Source organism: Alosa alosa, chromosome 19 (genome assembly GCF_017589495.1).
Source record: "Alosa alosa isolate M-15738 ecotype Scorff River chromosome 19, AALO_Geno_1.1, whole genome shotgun sequence".
NCBI lineage: Eukaryota > Metazoa > Chordata > Actinopteri > Clupeiformes > Clupeidae > Alosa > Alosa alosa.
Genome location: NC_063207.1, coordinates 1,744,218 through 1,765,552, shown reverse-complemented (window position 1 = coordinate 1,765,552; position 21,335 = coordinate 1,744,218). Strand labels below are relative to the sequence as shown.

General features: G+C 42.2%; 1 protein-coding gene across 1 annotated transcript in view; it reads left to right on the top strand.

Annotated features, from left to right (window-relative positions):
• LOC125284182 (NACHT, LRR and PYD domains-containing protein 1 homolog) overlaps window positions 1-21,335 on the top strand; it is a 33,196-nt gene that overhangs the window by 11,373 nt on the left and 488 nt on the right. The window contains exons 4-8 of the mRNA XM_048227985.1: window positions 2,128-2,199; window positions 4,057-4,233; window positions 11,576-11,731; window positions 16,601-16,702; window positions 16,883-17,035. Coding sequence (XP_048083942.1) covers window positions 2,128-2,199; window positions 4,057-4,233; window positions 11,576-11,731; window positions 16,601-16,702; window positions 16,883-17,035 — 660 coding nt within the window. The remainder of the gene's footprint in view (window positions 1-2,127; window positions 2,200-4,056; window positions 4,234-11,575; window positions 11,732-16,600; window positions 16,703-16,882; window positions 17,036-21,335) is intronic.

The window sequence follows — 21,335 nt, the reverse complement described above, 5'->3', positions numbered from 1 at the left end:
TGATAGCCCTCACTTTGTCCTCCACTGGGCTAAGACCCTCTGCTGTGATTGTATGTCCCCAGATCGTCATTACTTGGTGCCATAAACACACACTTTCCACGTTTCAGGCGCAGCCCTGCATCTGAGAGTCTCTTTAGTACCTGCTCTAGGGTTTTCAATGTGCCTAGCCTCAGTAGCCCCCGTTATTAAAATGTCGTCTAAATATGCGGCTACATGAGGAATCCCTTGCAATAGTGTCCATTGTCCTTTGAAAAATAAGCCCGGGACTGGACGCTACTCCAAACACTAGGCGATTGTAATTTTGAATAATCCTTTTGTGTGTGTTTATTGTGACAAATTCTTTTGATTTCTCATCAAAGAAGTAGCTGCTGGTAAAGCGTGGCTCATATCAAGCTTTGAGAACAGTTTACCTCCAGCCAGTGTTGCGAACAAGGTCATCCACCAAGTGGCCAAACTCCTCCAGCTTTGAGACTTGATTCACAGTAACTTCATAGTCACCACAGATCCTTGCCCGGTTCCATCAGGCTTCAACACACAGGGCGATAGGTGCTGCCCACCTTGAAAACTGGACAGGCTCAATGATGCCCAGCTGCCTGTAAGCGTTTCCAGCTCCTCCTCAGGTATGGCCTGACCTGTGTATGTCCTTAGTTTGAGATTCCGAAGGCTTAATAGGTGGTGACTTATGTCCCCATGTCCTCCTGTAGGTCTCCTCCTCACTGATGACCGATGCTGTAGCCCCAGAATCAACCTCAAACTTAATGTCTTGTCCTTCAACAGTCACTGTTGCATAGTAGGGCATAGGTGGTCCCTCATTTGTGTCCACTGTAAACATGTTGAATGCACACGCTGCCTCTCCGTCATCTTCCTTGACGTGATGTGTGTGTGCTTGAGCCTGTCGGGCTTTCCATGTTTTCATTCTTAGCCTTATTTTTAGCACTCCTGCACTTTTTAGCTAAGTGTCTTTTTTACTGCAGGTATGACAAACCGTTTCTTTAAATTTACAGTCATTAGCATAGTGTGGCCCTCCACACCTAAAACATTCCACTTTCTTTGATGACTTTGCAGCCTCTTTGTTCACGTGGTGCACAGCCACTGACTGGCGATCCAGCCTGACCCTTTTGAATGTCTTTGGCATTATTTGGCCGCCATTTCCATTCGAACGATATTTCTAAAGCTTTCTTGACAGTCAGTGGTGGAGTTCCCCAGCAAACGGCGCTGTGGCGCCATTATTAATGCCGCATACTAATCTGTCAATGGAGCATGTCATCTAAGACGTCCTTAAAATCACAATGTTCTGACAGTTGCCGCAATTCTGCAACAAAATTAGCTACAGACTGACCTGACTTCCGAAAATGGCTGTGAAATTTGAAACGTTGGACTATTACTGACGGTTTTGGATTGTGGTGATTCCCGACGAGCTTGACCAGTTCAGTATATTCAATTTCCCCCGGTTTCTTCGGTGTAGCTAAGTTCCTTATCAGCTTATAAGTCTTAGCTCCACACACACTCAGGAGAATGGCACGCTCTCTAGCCTCCTCTGCAATTCCATTTGCAGCGAAAAAGTGTCCCAACCTTTCCTCATACTCTGTCCAGTCCTCGTCTCCTTCCACAAATTCACCGATAGTCCCAAACGTAGCCATTTGAATGCTGTGCTCTTCTCCTTGTCCTTGTCGCTCCTCTACAGCCACTGGCGCTCTGATTCTCTCTTCACCGTGCTCCTCTGCACTGCTCGAGCTTCCACTCATGAAGATAGTCACAAGTTTGCTAGCTAGCACACTGTGTTTAGCTAACACTGAAAACAAAACGCGATATAAAAAACAATTCCAGTTCACCTCGTCGCCAAAAATATGTGGTTACTTGTATAATAACCAGGACCACAAAGGATGTTGTACCGAGTGATAGCTTTTATATGAAATGTAATCACATGAATGCTGTAGTATTGGAGCGCTAGTGGAACAGCACGTTCTTCTTATAGGAGACTTCACTAGAACACATTTTCAAGGAGGCAGTGCAAAACTATCTAAAAGCATAGATTCCACCTAGTGGTAAGAAATGTAATTACTATTCGTAAGTATACAACAGTATGAGTTTCTGCATTGTGTTTTATTATGATGATGGGTATTTCAGCTGCTCACTGAAAATGGCCGACAGCAAGTACTCTCAAGAGCTGTGTGTGGAAAACTACAAGGGGATGCTGAGGTGAGCTGTGTGTGTGTGTGTGTGTGTTTATATGTGTGTGTTTGTGTGTTTACGTGTGTGTGTTTATGTGTGAGTGTTTGTTTATGTGTGCATGTTTAGGAGATGCTGATGTGACATAGAGAGGTGTGTGTGTGGGTGTCTGTTAGTGTTTACGTGCATGAGTTTGTGTGAGTGTATGCGCATGAGTCCCTAAGACCCTGAGGGTATTCCATCAACCTCGCTAAAGGCCAAACCTGGCTTATTTCGATAAGTCTCGCTAATTTTAGTGAGAATTCCGTTCCATTAATGAGGTTAACGTGAATCCCAGCTTGGTAACTATGGGAATGCTCCGTAGCAGGTTAACTTTCAAGCTAAATTAAGCTGTGTTGCAAAAAAAAAAAAACAATCAGTCGGAAAACGAGTCCAAAAAGATGGTTTCGTCAACCTGTGCTTTCGTCACTGTAGCCTACAACTTCAAAAATAGAAGTAGGCCTAGAAATGTTTTTTACGACAGTGTCACCAAGCATGGATTTACACATTCACTAGCTCCAAAGAATGTATGAAGATTATACGACTTCAAATGTTTTAACTTCACATGCGTGTGGTTCTAGGAATCGTGCTATTCTGCGTCAATTACGTTCGGTGGTGGTGTAACGTGCAGCGAGACGGCATAGGAAAGGAATTACATACTTGCGTGTTCGCAGGTTCGCTTCCCATACGAAGTATTATGGCTACATATTTTATCACCTTGCTAATGGCATTTTTAGTTATAATCTTTGATGGAAGACAAATGTCTACTGCTGATAAAGGGTCATGCACATTTGGTAGGCTGTTCAGTAACAGCTTTGCCAGTGGGCTATATTATATCTGATGCAAGCCAAAGGATAATTCTGTAGCCTAGGCAGCTACTGTAATAATTAAAACTGCTTCATGTGTCGACGATTGTTCATGAATGTCAAATCAACTATGTGCTACACAGATTAAATACTAGGCATAAATTGAATTGAAAGCCATTGCATTTCAGATAATTTTATTTCAAACTTTGGGACTTATGGGAAGGCTATTTGATACTAATTTATTTTACCTAGACAATAATTTGGAGTTAACTCTTTTAATCTAAGAACGTAAGCTATAGATCGTTTTGAATATCCATAATGCATATCCATAAGTTGTTTTTGAGTTTATACTATTTATTCATTCGCTCGTTTTGTTAAAGCATAGACTGTATGGACCCTTTCAAGAGAGTTCCATTATCAGCATCATAGTTGGCCCCACAAGACTTCCTTTTTAACATTCCATATGTTATCTTAATGCAGAGGAAGTAGATTGGGGCCCAAATAGAACGTTCAAGCATTGTTTTTGTTTACCTTGTTGAAAGGGTCCATAGTCTATGTGTGCAAGAGTGAAGCCAATCAAACTCACAATTGATTTCAAACCATTAGCATTGTTGTTTTAAATGTATACTTTCGTTATTCTGCAATTTCTGTAGGCAATCTATTTTTTTTCTCTCGATGTTAAATTTGATGACTTTCGATGAAAATCCTGTAGATGGCGCTTGCCAAATCGAAATTGTCTAGTATTGTCTTAATTTTACGACATATATCCTCTTTTCGTCAATCTACTGTTTTGGTCTACTCTTCTACCTCGTGCACGTGCAGAGATGAAGCTGAACTAAACCTCGCTTGAATAATCGAGGCCAAGATGCCGCTTACTTGAGTTAATGGAACGGCTTCAGCCCCAAGTGAAAGTCTACGCTAGTTCAAGACCGGCTATTTCTGTTAAGTGCCGCCTTCATAAGCGAGGTTGATGGAATAGCCCCCTGTGTGTGTTGTGTGTATGAGTCCCTAAGGCCCTGTGCTCTCTCCTGCTGGGTTTCAGATTGACTTTGAAGAACTTCAATCGTGTACCCCTGTTTTTAGAGGGAAAATCCAAGTGCCGCATTCACCTGTCCCTCACCTGTGCCATTCTCCTCGTCCCCCTCTCACCTGAGCTGCAACACCTGGACTGGACACCATTCTTCAGCCGCTGCCTCGCCCTTGAGGGCTTCACAGATTGGTGTGTGTGTGTGTGTGTGTGTGTGTGTATGTGTATGTGTGTGCCTGTGTGTGTGTGTGTCTATGCCTGCGTGCATTCTGCGGTCATTCTTTTCCAGTTGCTGCTACTCACTGGAGGGCATCACAGACCAGTATGATTGAGTGTTTGAGTGTGTATGTGTATGTCCTTTTATTTATTTATTTTATCACGTTTTTCCAAAGGTGTTATACAAATGACCCCACAAACCTTACAAAACCCAACTAAGTGTAACAGACATGAAACGTACAGTATACAAAGATTATTGAAATTATAGATAGAGCATGTGAACACAAACAACATGAAACAAACAAAGACAGTATTTGACAAGACAATACGCTACAGGGAACAGATGGGGCGTCCAGAGAGGCACCTGATGCCAGAACCACTCCACTCCTGCCCTCCCCTGCCCCCAGCTGTTATCCTACTGCTGGGCCAGCTCATCCACACACCCCACTATCCCTGTGTTATGTGTGCCTTCTGAAGTACAGAGACAACGAAATGCAGTTTGCGTCTAACCAGAAGTGCAAAAAAGCAGAAAAGTGCAATGTGATATACAAAGTAGTTGGTGTATAGACAGACAAAATATATAGTGCAGTGTAGACAGTAGTATACAGTTGTTTTCAGAAGGTGATTTAGAGTATTATAAATTAAGTATGTGCAGTGTATTAGCAGTAACTTTATAAGAGCAGAATAAATATGACTATGTAATATGAACAATGTATGAACAACATGTACAGATATGTGCAATGTAGTGGCAGTACCATTATAGTAGGAGTAAGAACAATATAGATATATGCAGTGTATTAACAGAATAAATATTAAATATTAAAACAGAATAAATATTGATATTTAGTATGAACCATATAAACAGATATGTACAGTATGTAATAGTATTAAGAATAAGTGTATGTGCAGGATGAAAAGCAGTAGAATATGGCTATGTTTAAGTGTAATTACAGTATGTACATTTGTAAATAAATAGACACTATGGAAGGGATAGGGTAGTGCAGTTGTGGCCTCCTTGTTGTCCCCGTCAAGGCTGTCAAGGCAAGAATGTTGGACATCTAGCATGAGGAGCATTAAAAAGTGAGGTGTACAGAGTGGAGCTGGCCCTGGGGAAGAGGAGAGTGATGGCCAAATGGAGAGGGAGTCTTTTGAGTTATTACCAGAAGGGCTATTTGATATTTCTAGTGAGATGTGATCCAAAAATAGTTTTTTCCAGATAGAAATATGGATTTTGTTTTTTGTTTTCCAGTTCATGAGGATGGTTTTCTTGGCGACAGCTAGCGCGACCAGCAGAGTTGTACTGTTAAGGTGGTTCAGGTTGATTGTGGTGGTGTCTCCAAGCAGACAGAGAGAGATGGGGACGTTGGGATGCAGCAGCCAAAGAAGGTGGAGAGGATCCCTGTAACCTTTTCCCAGAATGGTTTTATAGGGGTACTGTGCCAAAGTGCATGAATATATGTGCCCGGGCGGTTCTGAGTGCAGTGGGGACAGATGTCTGAAGTGAAGCCCATATGAAATAATTTCCGTCCAGTGAGGTGAGTCCTGTGGATAATCTTGTATTGTATTAGCTGCAGGTTAGTGTTTTTGGTCATGAGAAAGGTGTTTTTGCAGACCTGGGTCCAGAAATTGGCATCAGTGGGAACAGATAGATCTGATTCCCATTTGGCAGTGGGAAGGCTTATGGTGATGTCTGTTTGCGTCACTATTCTGTAGATTTTGGATAGTAGTTTTTTTGAGGATGGAATATTGATTAGCTGTGAGATGTGTGGCGAGTTGACCGTTGGAGTGTTGGTGGTTGATTTGATTGCTGATTTAATCTGTAGGTATTGTAGGAAGTGTTTGTCGGTGATGCCAAATTTCTGGACCAAGTCCGCAAATGTGGAGAAGTTGCCATTGAAAAAAACATGTTGCAGATGAGTAATGCCTCTATCTTTCCAGGTGCGGAAGTTGATTGTTTTGTTGTTGCAAGTCAAATCGGGGTTATTCCACATTGGGGTGAGTTTCGAAGGAGACAGCTTTGTGTTAGTAATGTTGTGGAATTTCCACCAGGCTGTCAGACTTGAGCTAATTGTGGGCGCTTTGAAACAGGGGTGTTTTTGAATTGTCGGGGTAAGAAAGGGCAGGTCTGAGATCTGGATATTATTGCATATATTTTGTTCTAAGTCTAGCCAGGTGATGTTGGATTGGTTGGGCTGAGTCCATCTGTGTACATATTGAAGATGATTTGCCAAACAGTATAAAGTGAAATTTGGTGCCTCTAATCCTCCTAGCTTCTTTGGTTTTTGAAGGGTAGATAATTTTATTCTTGGAGTCTTGTTTTTCCAGTATAATTGTGTGATTGCTGAGTCTAGAGATTTGAACCAGGAGGTGGTTGGTTGTATTGGGGTCATTGAGAGGAGGTAGTTTACTTTGGGTAATATTGTCATTTTGATAGTGGATATCCTGCCCATAATGGAAAGTGGTAGATTTGTCCAGCGATGGAGGTCTTCCTGAATTGATTTCAGAACGGGGGTGACTCATCTGCAAACTTGACAAACTGGGACTCAGTACCTACCTCAACTGGCTACTGGACTTCCTCTGTCAGAGGCCTCAAGTAGTACGTGTTGGCAACAATATCTCAAGCAGCATCACACTGAGCACGGGGGGCCCCAAGGCTGCGTCCTCAGTCCGCTGCTCTTCACCCTGCTGGCGATGACTGCACTGCAACCTACAGCAACAACCACATAGTGAAATTTGCTGGCTTGACACAACTCTGGTGGGTCTCATCACCAAGGGCTTACGAGACTCAATACAGGTTGGAGGTCGACCTTCTGACCCGTGGTGCAGGGACAACAACCTCCTGCTGAGCGTCAGCAAGACCAAGGAGATTGTTGTTGACTTCGGAGAGGTCACACCCAACACCTGCCACTGACCATCGACGGTGCTGTGGTGGAGAGAGTGAGCAGCACCAAATTCCTGGGGTGCACATCAGTGAAGACCTCTCCTGGACCACCAACACTGCATTACTGGCGAAGAAAGCTCAGCGCCGCCTGTACTTCCTGCGGAAACTCAGGCGAGCAAGTGCTCCACCAGCCATCATGACCACATTCTACCGAGGCACCATTGAGAGCATCCTCTCCAGCTGTATCGCTGTGTGGGGGGAAGCTGCACTGAATACAACAGGAAAGCCCTGCAGTGATAGTGAACACAGCTGGAAGGATTATTGGTGCTTCACTCCCCTCCCTGAAGGACATTTACACCTCCCACCTCACCCAAGAAGGCGACCACAGTGTGGAGTGATGCAAGTCACCCAGCTCACAATTTGTTTGATCTACTGCCCTCTGGGAAGAGGTACAGAAGCCTGCGCCCAAGACCACCAGACTCACCAACAGCTTCATACACCAGGCTGTTGGGATCCTGAACTCTCTCTCCCCTCCACCCTCAGCTACATAACATCCTGGACTTTTGGACCCACAATGGCTGCCTTGCATTTGCACTCCACTTGTACACTTGCACACTTTGCAACTTGTTGTTGTTGTCCTGAACACTTCTGAACACACTTCTGCTGCTCTTACATAACTTGCACCACTATGCCACTTGCATACTTAGGTCAAACAAAACTACCTCAGCCATTTATTGGCCTGACTTTTGCACTATTATATTGACTGTCTACTGTATGCACAATTTCAACCAAATTTTGCTGCTCTTATTTCTTCATTGTATGTGCCTTCTTATTTTTACTTTTTATATTGTTTACTTGAATGTTATGTTTGTCTGTGGACCTAATTGGTAAAATATGTCTTGTCTCCACCGTGGGATAGTAGGAAACGCAATTTCAATCTCTTTGTAGGTCTTGACATGTGAAGAAATTGACAATAAAGCAGACTTTGACTTTGAAGTTTAATGTAAATAGATCTGACAGCCTGGGGGAAACTCTTATACCCAAGTAGGTGACGTGGTCAGTGCATAGGTGTATAGGTAGTGTGGTGGCTGCTGTATCCCAACTTTTGGGTTGTAATAGGAGATTAGCTTGCCTTTAACAAAACCTGTTTGATCTGGATGAATTATGGATGGAATGACCTTTTCTAATCTGATTGCTAGAGCTTTGGCAATGATTTTGGTGTCTACATTGATTAATGAAATTGGTCTGTAACCAGGGGCGGCTCTAGAGATTTTTTCCTGGGGTGGCGAAGGGGTGGCATGAGGTTCCAGGAGGGGGGCCATGGACATTATTCAAAACTTAACGGATTTCATTTAATATGTTTTGTTCTCTACATTACATTACACGAGGTGGGAGGCAAATCGGAGATGTAGCTGGCGTTTTGGATGATGTGGGTCTTAATATGTGAATTTCTTTCTCTGTGTAATCACTATACAGTCTGTGTAGTCTGTACTTAAATTATACAGTGTCAAAAAGCAATTCTAGGGGGGTTTGGAGGTATTTTCCCCCAGAGAATTCTTTTAAAAAATGACCCCTCAAATGATTTCTTCTAGTTAGTTTTGAGGGAATATGGATACATTTATAAAATAAGCCATCAATAGATTTAGGTTATATGGATTGAAACAAGATTCTGATGATTTCGGGGTATTTTTAAAACATGACCCTTCAAATTATGTCTTCTAGAGAGTTTTGAGGGAATATGGGCAAATTTAGTCATACAAAATAATCGGTAGATTTAGGTATCTGAATTGAAACAAGATTCTAATGCAGGATTGTTGCAATGATAACCATGACTGTCAAAACATTTCCATCTGATTCAATAAAGACTCAGTCAAGTAAGTACCTTCTTAGTCAAAACATTCTTTTTGGATTGATTATAATACAACAATTTAAAATGTACATACCGGTAACAAGAATGTAATTATTAATCTACCACCTCACTAATAAACATGCAAACACACACACTGGTGGACAGTAACTGTTCTAACTAATCTTGCTGGCGACTAAAATAATGAAGTGAGACGTCATTCCGTTTCAAACGTTTAATAACTTGAAAAACTTAACATATTTACAGCGAGTGGCTGGCTTGAATAGCCTGGCCTTGGCCTGTTGCCTGCATCCTTCACAAAAAACCTAAAACATGGCCGCCATTACGACCTCCAAGAATCTGGCGTGTATCCGTAACTGCACAATGTCCCATGGGTAATGAAGTCCATTTCAAGTCCATTTCCTATGTATATTCCCAAATTAACTGACCTACAGTCTCTTTTAATCTAATCATATATCTGATACATGAACTGTTGATCTTAACACTAACTTATGAATTTACTAACTTATTAATGTTGCTTTTAACTGTTCTTTTAACTCATCTGTTCTAAATTAATTCTCTTTCTAGGAAATAAATTCTCAACAGTAACTAAGTACTGGGTATGGGTATCTAATTCAATTATTTAATTCTTTGGAAGGTTTTTACTTCAAACCCCACTACAATTAAAGGCCAAATATCTTTAGCAGGGATTAGAAAGCGGTTCAAGAATGAAAATTAAAACCGAAACGAACACAGTTTTGGAAGGACGTAACTGAAAACGGGAGCAAAACCAATTGTTCCGGAGTGAAAACGTAATTTTCAATTTTAGATAACCGGTTAATAACGGTATTTATCATTCCGATTAACCTTTGTTTGAATATTATTCAAAACTCCATAGGCTTGGAAAGACCCTTGGAAAGACCCCAGACCCCTTATAAGATGGATTTAGTCAGATGTTATGAATCGGTATCTCCCCTGCATAATTGGCTAGAACTACTAGTTGATAAAAAAAGAATATTAATATCCAACACTATCTAACTGCCTTTTCCAAATATGTAGTCTAAATTACTGAAACAATTTGTGAAATAAGATACCAGAGACACTATGCAAATATTTATAGGCCTGTCATGCAGTTGGTAGCACCATACATAGGTTAGGCTATTGCAAGGCTTAAAGCAAGGACATTGTCTGTGCCTGAAGTTAGGCTATTATTTTTAAGACCTAATATTATATAGGTATTATAATATTATGATATCAAATAATGTTTTTGCTCAGAACGAACCTAAATGGAAATCAGTCCCCCTCAGTCCCTGATCTTTAGTGCCAAATGTTACGTTTTGCCATTCACAATTTAGGCTACTCACTCACTCACAAAGTGGTGAATAATGAAGTAGGCTACATGTATACTGTATTAAAGTACCTTTATAAATCTCCTATTAAGAAACGACCTCAAACACGAGTGAACAAGCAACATGTTAATTTCTTGAGGACACAAACTCCTGTGCTGGCCTCAGCTTGTTGGTTCATCTACCAGCAAATGATTGAAATCTATCACCCAATGAAACCGGAAGATTTAACTGGAATCTAAGCAATTACATCTCATGCACAAAGCTTCATATGTGATGTGCTTTTACATCATCAAATGTCTAGTCTAGCCTACTCGGAGTAGGGTTTGTTTGAAAATAGTACTTTTACTTATTGTGATTGAGTAGAATTTCAGTCATGTAACTGTACTTTTACTTGTGTAGATTGATTTACACCATATATGAAAAGAAAGGAAAAAGAAAAACGCCACCCCCACCAGCTTGACGCCGATTAGATATTCTATATGCGCATGTCTGTAACTCAATGGCAGGGTCGGATCCTTATTGGGCTTGAGTAGGAGCAAAACTGAGGCTGTGTTGGAAGTTGCCGGAAGTCTAGAATTGTGTTTTGATTCGTTTATCATTCGGATGAAGAGTGGAGCCAAAATTGACCAGAAGTATTTATATAACTCAACAGGGAAGCCGTATGGACCTGGTGCTTTGTTGTTCGGCATTGATTTAAGTGCAGCATGGAATTTATCTTGAGATATTGGAATTTCTAATTTGTTTTTTTGGTCCTCGTCAATTTTGGGTAATGTTCTTGAGAAAGTGGTTAATTTCTTCGTTGTCTGGATCTTTTTCTGATGAGTAGAGGCGGTCTGAAGATTTGATTAATTTCAGTTGGTGAGTGGGTAAGCTTCCCTGCGGAGTCCTGTAATGCTGTAATCATAGTTTTTTCTTTGTGTGTGTGTGTCCTAACTGTGTGTGTCCTATAGAAGTCCAGAAACTGATGAATGTTTGTGTGTGTCTGTGTGCGTGATTCTGTGTGTGTCCTATGGCAGTTCAGAAACTGATGAATGTGTGTGTGTGTCTGTGTGTGTGTCCTACAACTGTGTGTGTCCTATGGCAGTCCAGAAACTGATGAGTCTGTGTGTGTGTGCATGTGTGTACATGCGTGATTCTGTGTGTGTGTCCTAACTGTGTGTTGTCTTATGGCAGTTCAGAAACTGATGAATGTGTGTGTGTGTGTCTGCGTGCGTGATTCTGTGTGTGTGTGTCCTATGGTAGTCCAGACACTGATGAGTGTGTGGAGGCCCTGCTGTCTTTCCTGAGCCGTGTCCCAGATCTCCGAGGGGTGAGGCTGGACCTGTTCCCCCTGACCAGCACATGGGCCTCTGGAGTGGTTACTCTCGTCCAGAGCCAACCCACACTCTCAACTCTCAGGTACACACACACACACACACACACTGCCAAATCTCAGGTTCACACATATACACACACACACAAACAAACACAAACACACACTGCCAAATCTCAGGTTCACACATACACCCACACACACTCTCAACTCTCAGGTACACACACATACTGCCAAATCTCAGGTTCACACATACACCCACACACACTCTCAACTCTCAGGTACCAGCAGTCCTAAGGCCCTCACCTGTCAAGCTCCACACACACTCTCAACTCTTAGGTACCAGTGTGGGTACCTGATCTGCATGGGTTACCAGATCTGCATGAGGAGTCACAAAATACATTCTTATTGGTCTATTAGCCGTTGCACTTCCAGAATTGAATTGGTCAGAATGTTGTTTGCTGTTCGATAATTCGCCTGAGTTTATTGTTTTCTGTTGAAGGACCCAATGTACAACGTACAGGAAGGAACGCACGAGTGTCTTTGAAATATTGAACTAGCCGCCAAGCCGCCAAACACCGATAGGGCTACTGCCCTACCTACCGTTTTTGTAATATAAACAAATAAAACATTTGTTGCAGTATTAAATTGCAAACTTTTAGCCTGTCAATCCTTGAAATACAGAACTACCCAGCTAGCCACCAAACGTCGATGTACTGTCTTACCTATAGGAACGTCACCTATTATCAACCGTCCCGTATTTCCAACCTCTTACGTGTATGTCACTTAATATTCATTTCTATACAAACCAAGAAGGCGGATTCCTAAAGAAACGCAAGCACCCTCACCATAAGTGTATCTAAATTAGCTATGTACCAAAACTTACATGTTACCGTGACTCGTAGAGCTGTAAACAGTGTTGTAAGGCTGCGTCCACAAATCCACTTGGAGCTCCAGTGGAATTTTGAATTGCGAACTTCTAGCCTGTCAATCCTTGAAATACAGAACTACCCAGCTAACCACCAAAACATGCAGACTTACCTACCGTTTGTAATTTAAAGAAAACCTTTGTTGCAGTAGGCTCCTAAATTGCAAACTTCTAGCCTGTCAATATATACGGCTCTGCTATTTCTTATCCTGCACTGCCACCTAATTATATATATTTATCATCGCTTGACAGTCCTAGAAGAAACATATTTATGACCTGACAACATTCATCAGTGAATCGGTATGGGCACAACCCACCTACCTGACATGAGGTGGATCCAAGTGCAAGACTCCTCCAGGCCCACTTTATTGAAGGTCAGGGTGGGAATGCCAGGAGGGTTGGATCAAAAACAGAGTGCAAGACCACTCCTCCAGGCAGAATTTAGGAAAAAGACAGGTGACAAGCAGGTAAACACAAAGCACATGGGGAACCAGGCAAACACAGCACACACAGGACACTACACAAAATGGCCACCAGGGTGGCAACAAAGTCACTACATCCAGGCAGGATCCTGACAGGTATATCGGACATTAAAATTTCGTTAACCCTCGGCAAAACCAAATCAGAGTAAAGAAATTGACGAACTATACATGTGTGAATAAAATGGGCAGCAAATTAAATTAATTTCTGTGAATCTTACTTTAAGTAACTTTAGTTTAAATCAATGTTTTCTTAAGTTTAAACAGCACTCTTGTAATACTATGATGTCTAGGCTACCTTTGTTTGCTTCCAATTACATATACATTTCTAAAATACATATTTTCTAATATCAGCTGATTACACACATAAACAGTAAAATGTAGCTTGTCCATACATTTGGAAATCCATTATCACAAATGTCAAACAAATCAATTCCAGAGAAAACAACAGTGGACATGTTTATTAGTTTGTAAAGTGTTTCACAATGTGTGTTGCATCTTGTAAAGATATTCATTAAGAGAAATCAAGTTTCAGTGTCCATGTCTGGTCGGAGCCAGTCCAAAGGTAGACCACTGTCTCACTGTCCATTGAGGCCTGTCAACCTGTAAAAATAAAATCAACAAACAATCAGTGTTTTAAACCGGTTTTAAAAACTGTGGAAGAAATTTAGCTTAAATGTCTATAAATACTGAGAGTCTGAAATAAATAATGAAATAAAGTCTTTCTCGTTAGTAGTTTATTAATCTCTGTGCAAAGAGGTCTCATAAGCATCAGGCAATCAGGATACAGAGACAAAGTCTGTGCACCCAAGAGACAATGAGTTGTTCCTCACGCACATATTTATACCTAACATCGTATCATAATATCATTGCATCATTATACCTTCTCTGCACACACAAAATATAGGACCCGTAGAACTTTGGGAAATCCCATTCAAGTCAATCGAGTGTTCTACTTGCATTGCAATTCTCTTACTAGGGTCTCTTGTTCATATTATAATTAATAATATTCAGAACATTACCTTTGCCCAGTGAGTTGAGATGACACTACTTCTTCAAGAAAGTCACAACATCAGATAACTTGTACCTGGAGAGTATAATACATAGAAAGTCAGTTTAAGACGTTTTCACAGAGATAAATACCTTGGCATCTTTAGTTCTCTCTTTGCTCTTTTTACATCAAGTTATAGTGCCAGTTAACCTCCATACTCCATAGGGACATGGGAGTAAGACCTGTGTTGAAACGCTCACTCACCACGTCAAGGTGCAGGCCACGAGTGGGGTGTAAGTAGGACAAAACATGATGAAAAACAATGTTAATAATTGTAAAATGAAATTTAAAAATTAGGACAATCATTGACAAGGACAAGCATGCCCCCAAGAGTGTGGTGCTGTGGCTGCCTGGTACAGAGGTCTATGCGAAAATCGCAGGAGTGTTACTATTAGAAAAAAAAAAACTGGAAGACAAACTCTGAAGATAATGGTTATATATACAGCATGGTAACACACACATACTCATGGTGGGTTCTCTATCACGACACAACACCAGGCGACTAGAGACAGTTCACATGTCGCACTTGGGATCCGTAAAGGCCCTCCTGCAAGTGCAGCACACACAGTCGGTAGCCCAATTAAACCTGGAATATAAAAAAACGTGACCTGGGCAGAGGCAGAAAGACACACCGAAACACAACACCAGACGGCTAGTGACAGTTCGCATGTCGCACTTGGGATCCGTAAAGGCCCTCCTGCAAGCGTAAGTCCTAATAGCTCGTCGCTTTACGCGCAAACGGTTGACCACAAACCAGGGGCTACTAATGAACCGTGGCGCTTAGCTATAAACTGAGGAAAAGGTTAAAAAACACACATGTATATCCTCTCCCGATACACGTAAAAAACACGATTTCGTATATCTACAACTGTAGGATTGACTCTCAATCGAGTGATGGCCACAGGAAAACCCATTTATAAGTCCTAATAGCTTGTCGCTTTACACGCAAACGTTAGACCACAAATCAGGGGCTACTAATGAACCGTGGCGCTTAGCTATAAACTGAGGAAAAGGTTAAAAAACACACATGTATTTCCTCTCCCGATACATGTCAAAAACACAACTGTAAGATTGACTCTCGATCGAGTGATGGAAATCCCATTCATAAATGAACGTTACGCAGACTGTTAGCCACTACTTACATTTCTTCTCCCGAAATACCGTTAACGTTATGCTAGGGTAACATAAATATTACTTTATGTTAAAGACCAAAGGACTGATTAACGTTGTTTTCATGAGAAGTGACAGTTGTGTAACTTCAAAATGTTATCAAGCAATTGTTATGGTAAATTCAAGTAATTCAATGACACTTACCTTGATCGGTGGAGAGTTGTTGTTAGCTGTAGGGTGGTGATCTGCTGTTTCCCACGACAAATATTCAAGGCGATATCCAAGAGTCATCTTTCAGAAAGTATAGTTTTTGGCTGAGGAGAACTGCTTTTGGCTGGGGAGAACTGCTTTTGGCTGAGGAGAACTGTTTTTGGCTGAGGAGAACTGCTTTTGGCTGAGGAGAACTGTTTTTGGCAATGCAAGTGCTACTCTTAGAGCAGTGGGAATAATAAACTTTTGCTGCAGTTACTTATGACATGATCCATAGCATGACCCAATTACTATAGTTGGAACGCTCCGCACACCAATAGCCAGGACGCACACCCTGTTTGATCCAATCATGTACATCTTTCGTCAATTAAGGGAAATGCAAAGCACATAAATCAGTGTTATTAACCATTATCTTCTTACTATTTCACCATGTCTGAGAAGTTGCCCACAATTTAGATACTTGGTACTTCTTGGATCTACTGGCTTGAGCGTCATGCCATGGCTGAAGGGGTCCCTAACCTCTCTATCCCCTGTAAGGTGGAGTGGCTTGGTCGTAGGGGGACGAAGTGGGACCATGTGCTACCCTTGCTGGAGGCAGAAAAGGGGCGACAGGATGCGCCACAGATTCTCCTTATCCATGCCGGAGGAAATGACTTGGGTTACACCAAGCTTATCAAAAAGATCAGAAATGATCTTGTATTGGTGATGACTCTATTCCCAGGAACCCATGTTGTTTTCTCCGACATCTGTGAGCGCAGAGTCTGGATGAGAGGAACCTGTGACGCCCCTGGCCGTCTCAACCATAGGTCCAGGAGGAACGTCAATAAGGTGGTGGCGTTGTTCATCAGGGACATTGGCATGGGGAATGTGAGGCAGAACAACCTCCATTCAGACATGCCGGTGTTTCAAAGGGACGGTGTCCACCTCAATCGATCAGGCATAGCTTGAGCAGCTACGCTTCTAACCCAGCCGAATTCTACTCTTGACTTTGGACGGATGAGGTGGCGACACATCATCTATTATGATGTATCATGCAGATCTGGTAACTCATGCAGATCAGGTACCCACACCAGTAGTCCTAAGATACTATGTGTTCTGTTCTCAGGTTGTACTGTGGGGAGCAGGGCTATGGGACTCTGTCTGACAGGCGTGTGTGTGTGTGTGGGTGTGTTCTCAGGTTGTACTGTGGGGAGCAGGGCCATGGCACTCTGTCTGAGGAGGGACTTCACATCCTCCAGCAGTCTCAACATCTCCTCAGAGGCATTCTCTCTCTCACAGGGTACGTGTGTGTGTGTGCAGCACTATGGTACTTGTGTGCGGCACTTTGTTTTATATAGCACTGCTATTTTATATAGACACACACACAACCCCATTGCTGCTTACACTGTGTGTGTGTGTGTATCTATAAATGCTGCATTGCAGAGTGTCTGCTGACCTGTGTGTGTGTGTGTCTATAAAGGCTGCGTTGCAGAGTGTCTGCTGACCAGTGTCTGAACCACACAGAGCAGAAGCATGATGATGAGAGAGTAGAGCTCACGTTCAGCGGGGACTCCGTCGAGGAGAGAGACATTCATATCGCTCACTATGATGAGGATGACGCTCTCCAGCTCTGGTAATAATGTCAAGGAGAAGTTCATCTTTTGTATTTAACCCACAGAACTAGTGTCACTTAGCCTGACGAGCCAGACCCACATTAAAATGTAGGGTCTGGGTACTCACCATTCGCAGTGCTCAGTCCGAGGGGCGGGATAATCGGTTGTCTTTCAGATTCCCTCTGCATGCAATAGGACAGCGCTATGAGTCCCATGTGTTTCCCACCAGCGGAGCTAGTTGGCTAGTTCAAACTTTGCCATTTTAAAACAAGCTTAACTCGTGTCACACTGTTGGCCAACAGCAACATCCATCTTCTTTGTTTTCAAGTAGCAGGGAATTCAAGCCAAAACGTTGCAACTCTGCCATCAATCATTATGTTAAGCCCACCTAACGACTCTATACACGATTTGATTGGCCTGATAGAAGTTTAATTTTTCGAGCTCACAAGCCAACGGAGAGTTGCTAGACTAGCCCTGGAAGCAAATGTAATTTGCTGCCGCTAGGGTGCGTCTAGATTTCTAGGCTAAGTGCCGCTGACATACCCTTGGGAAATGACTAACTTTAAGAGACTTACACTCAAGAATCAACATGACTTTGATGAGGGATATCTCTCTTACTATGATAGTTGTAGTAAAACTATCTGGTATTTATTCATAGATTTAAAGAAGCCCTATGCAAGTCTGGTTATTCCTTCGCTGTTTCTGGGTTTTCGCCCAGATTTTGGCTCGCATTTTTCACGACATAGCTCCCCCTGCAGCTTCGGTAGCAAGTGACTGCTACGCTAAACCCCCACTAGCTAGCGAGCTAGCCATCAAGAAACCAAGCTAAACACATACAGGGCTCACAATAAAACGGTCGAGCAAACACATCGTTCAAGAGACTATCAAACCACATTACAAAAACGAAGTTCACCCAAGGGTAGGCTACTTACAATTTCAGCAGCAACAAAGCCAAGTCGGAGTCTGTTTTGCAGTCTTCTTAGAAACTACAATCTTACTACATTTTCGAGGCCTTCCGCCGAGTCACATCCGGATTTCTTCGGTCCGGGACCAGAAAGTTGCATATTCGGTTTTTCCGCGGAGAAGCACTAGGGGGAGACGAAGCACCCACCAAACGACCCAAAAAGTGTTTTAGAACCATCAGAACGACTCTCAACCTGCATAATTAAAGATGAACTGAACTGGAATTTGAAGTAAAGGTGATATAACAGATGTATTTTATTTCTTCTCATTGGTACAATGATTAAAATGGCTGAATGTATTAAAAGGGATAAAATTGTACGTTGAAAGTGTTGTTGTTGTTACATGGGCGCCGCCATGTTGGATTTCAACAATCGGCTACGTCACTGGCATGGTAAGCTACTCTGCACTAGCACTAGCAGCCATAGCAGATAATGAGTCTGAGGCTAGCTGACATGGCTGAGGAAACTAACATTAGGCCTAGCTGAGTTACATATTGGCCATAAGCTGTTTATCAAAGGCTAGCCTACATCACAAAATCTCATACAAAATGAAACCAAACTAGTGAAACAAAGGCGAACACTTTAACAGGGGAAATTAATTGGGCATGAATCATACTGAACGCTATTTTGTCAAAGAGCAGAAACATACACAACATTCAAACTATTGATAAGATTTGCACTATGGAAACTGGTCTGTAACTTTGGACGAATAAATGCCATTGACTCGCCATATCCTGACTTAAAAAAACCTTTTCTTGCTTACTTTATCGCAAACTCGGTGGGGTAGCTTGTAGTCTTTTTCAATTCATAGAAGGGCGAGCCCACAGTCTATGTGCCATGGAGCCTAAGTTTCAACTTCGGCTTCGTTCACCCAATGCAGTCACTGGTCGCAATTACAAAGTCCGGGAAGGTTCGTTCAATCGTAAAGTTTTAAGTGCAGTAGCCTATCTGTCCCCTTTGGAAAAATATCTCGAAGTAGCCTCAGATGAGGTCCAGTGTTAGGCTACCATACGATCCAACCTAGGAAAAGGCTAGCAGCTAAACACCTTGGAAACACTCTTATGTCAAACTCCACAAGCTAGCACTCCGACCATAGGGAGTATAAACCATGACTCCGACGATATCACAGATCGATAATAATGCGTTTACTAGCTGGTAACTAAACCACAGCGGGTCTGTAAACAGAATCCAATGTCCCTTTCTACTCACCCTGAAGCCAGTTGTTCACCGTCTCAGGGCAGATTGTTGATGCGAGGGAGTTTAACTCACAGTGCTGCTATCCAAGAGACTTGTGCAATATCAACATCCACAAGGTAAAAATCTGCAAACTCTCCACTAACGTTAGCCTAAAATAAACGGCAAACTCGTGTATCCTCCGTGTATCTGGGGTCAACTTGGGGTAACAAAGTTTTTAACAGTTTAAAGGGAGGGAGAGAGAGCCCGTGAGAGTTGCTGTTACGAGTGCCAGTAGTCCAGACTGCGTTAGGCTACATTGCCGTGACAATGCGTGTTATATAGCTTATTTGTATATGCACCGTAGCCTTCGCATAGGCCTAATGTAGTGGTGGTGAGTGAGTATGCAGTTGTGTGGAGGATGTACAGTAGGCAATGTGTGTGTGTGTGAGGGATGGAGGGAGACAGAGAGACAGCGTGCGTGTTGCTGTCTCAAGCGCCCCTCGTCCAGTTTTCTACATGACCTGTAGGCTAGGCCTACAGTAGCCTATGTTGTGCCGCACAAAATGTATCTATGTTGCACATTGCACAAAATGTATACGCCCCGAAATAAACACATACATTAATAAACATATTTTTCCCGTCACTTTGGCTTCCATGAACATTTTCCCTACGTTTCGCCACTGCTTTGCAACAGATAGATTCCAGTGTCCATGCTCTGGCAGCGCCCACACAGTAATTTTAACCCAAATGATCCTACTGAAGGTTGAGCTGGAGCCTGAAACCGATCGTCCCCCATCTAGTGGTAGTCGAGACACTACAGGCCTGTCCCTCACAGGCTCAAATGTGTAACCCATGCCATTAATATTACTATTTTTCGTGTATACATAATATGTTGCAGCTGTTGCTTATAGAACTTCTCAGGTCCTACCATGCCAGTGACGTCATTGAAACTGGCAGCGTTCTAACACTAACAAACGCAATTTTGGTGTTGCTTAAAAAAGGCTACGTATTGATTTTTTTAATTACATTTTTTAGTGTCATTTATTTTTAATTGTCATAATCAACACATTATCAATGTTGATTATTTCAGTTCAGTTCATCTTTAAGGTAATTTTTACTAAAATTGTTGCATAGGGCCTCTTTAAAAAGCTCAATCTATTTATTTAAAAATAAATACAGATTGTGATGTGTTTTCCTCATGTTTGTGTATATCGTTGGTTAAAGATGCCCTGCCACACATATTTCATTACTTTGTGGTAATGTCTGAAGTTCTACCATGGACTCTAAAATTTTTGTGGAAAACATCCCTTGATTACCTTGTTTCAAGCCATTCTAGCGTGGTATTGAAAGCCTGCAGGAAGACTCAGCTCGATTTGCGCCAGTTCTCACTAATATTCAACGAGCTAAGCTGCTTGACACTAATTGGCTAACAGCTAGTAGGTTTCGTCCATAACATGACAGCCGTTATCAACTAATTCTAGCTTCATGGCATGAATTTAGCTTGGCTAGCGAGTGTTAGCTTTGTCCAAATGGACATAAATAAAACCTGCTAGGCTAGCGAGTGCATTAAACCTGTATAACATAACACTTCCTTGAGTTGACATGAGCACTGGTCGTAGACTGCCACGATGGTAGCTTAGCTTGGCTAGCGAGTGCTAGCATTGTCCAAATGGGCATTAAACCTGCTAGGCTAGCGAGTGCATTAAACCTGTATAACATAGCACTTCCTTGAGTTGACAATAACGTTTTACTTACGGGCACTGGTCGTAGACTGCTGCGATGGTGCTCCAGGCTTCAACAGCAACCTTTTTGCAAAGTCTGTGGCATTGTTACAAAAAATAAACTGAAGCCATTTGATCCTCAAGTCTGGGTTCTTGGGCAAAATGCATTGTTGAAGTTCTATTCGTGCATAGCGCACAAGCCCGTTGACATTCAGCCATCCTTGCATAGGTCTACAAAAACTATCACAGAGCTAAACGAATTTTGTGGGCAAGGTCTCAGCTGGGCGAGCTCATGAATAGTAATGAGCTCATCAATTCCACGTCAAACTGAAGAGCTTTTGCAATTGGCCTGATTTCTCCGCTTATTTCTTTTCAGTGGCTAGAGTTGACAGAGGAGTTAGCAGTTCATTTTCACATTCACGACATAGCACAAACACATATGGACCTAACATAGTAAAAAG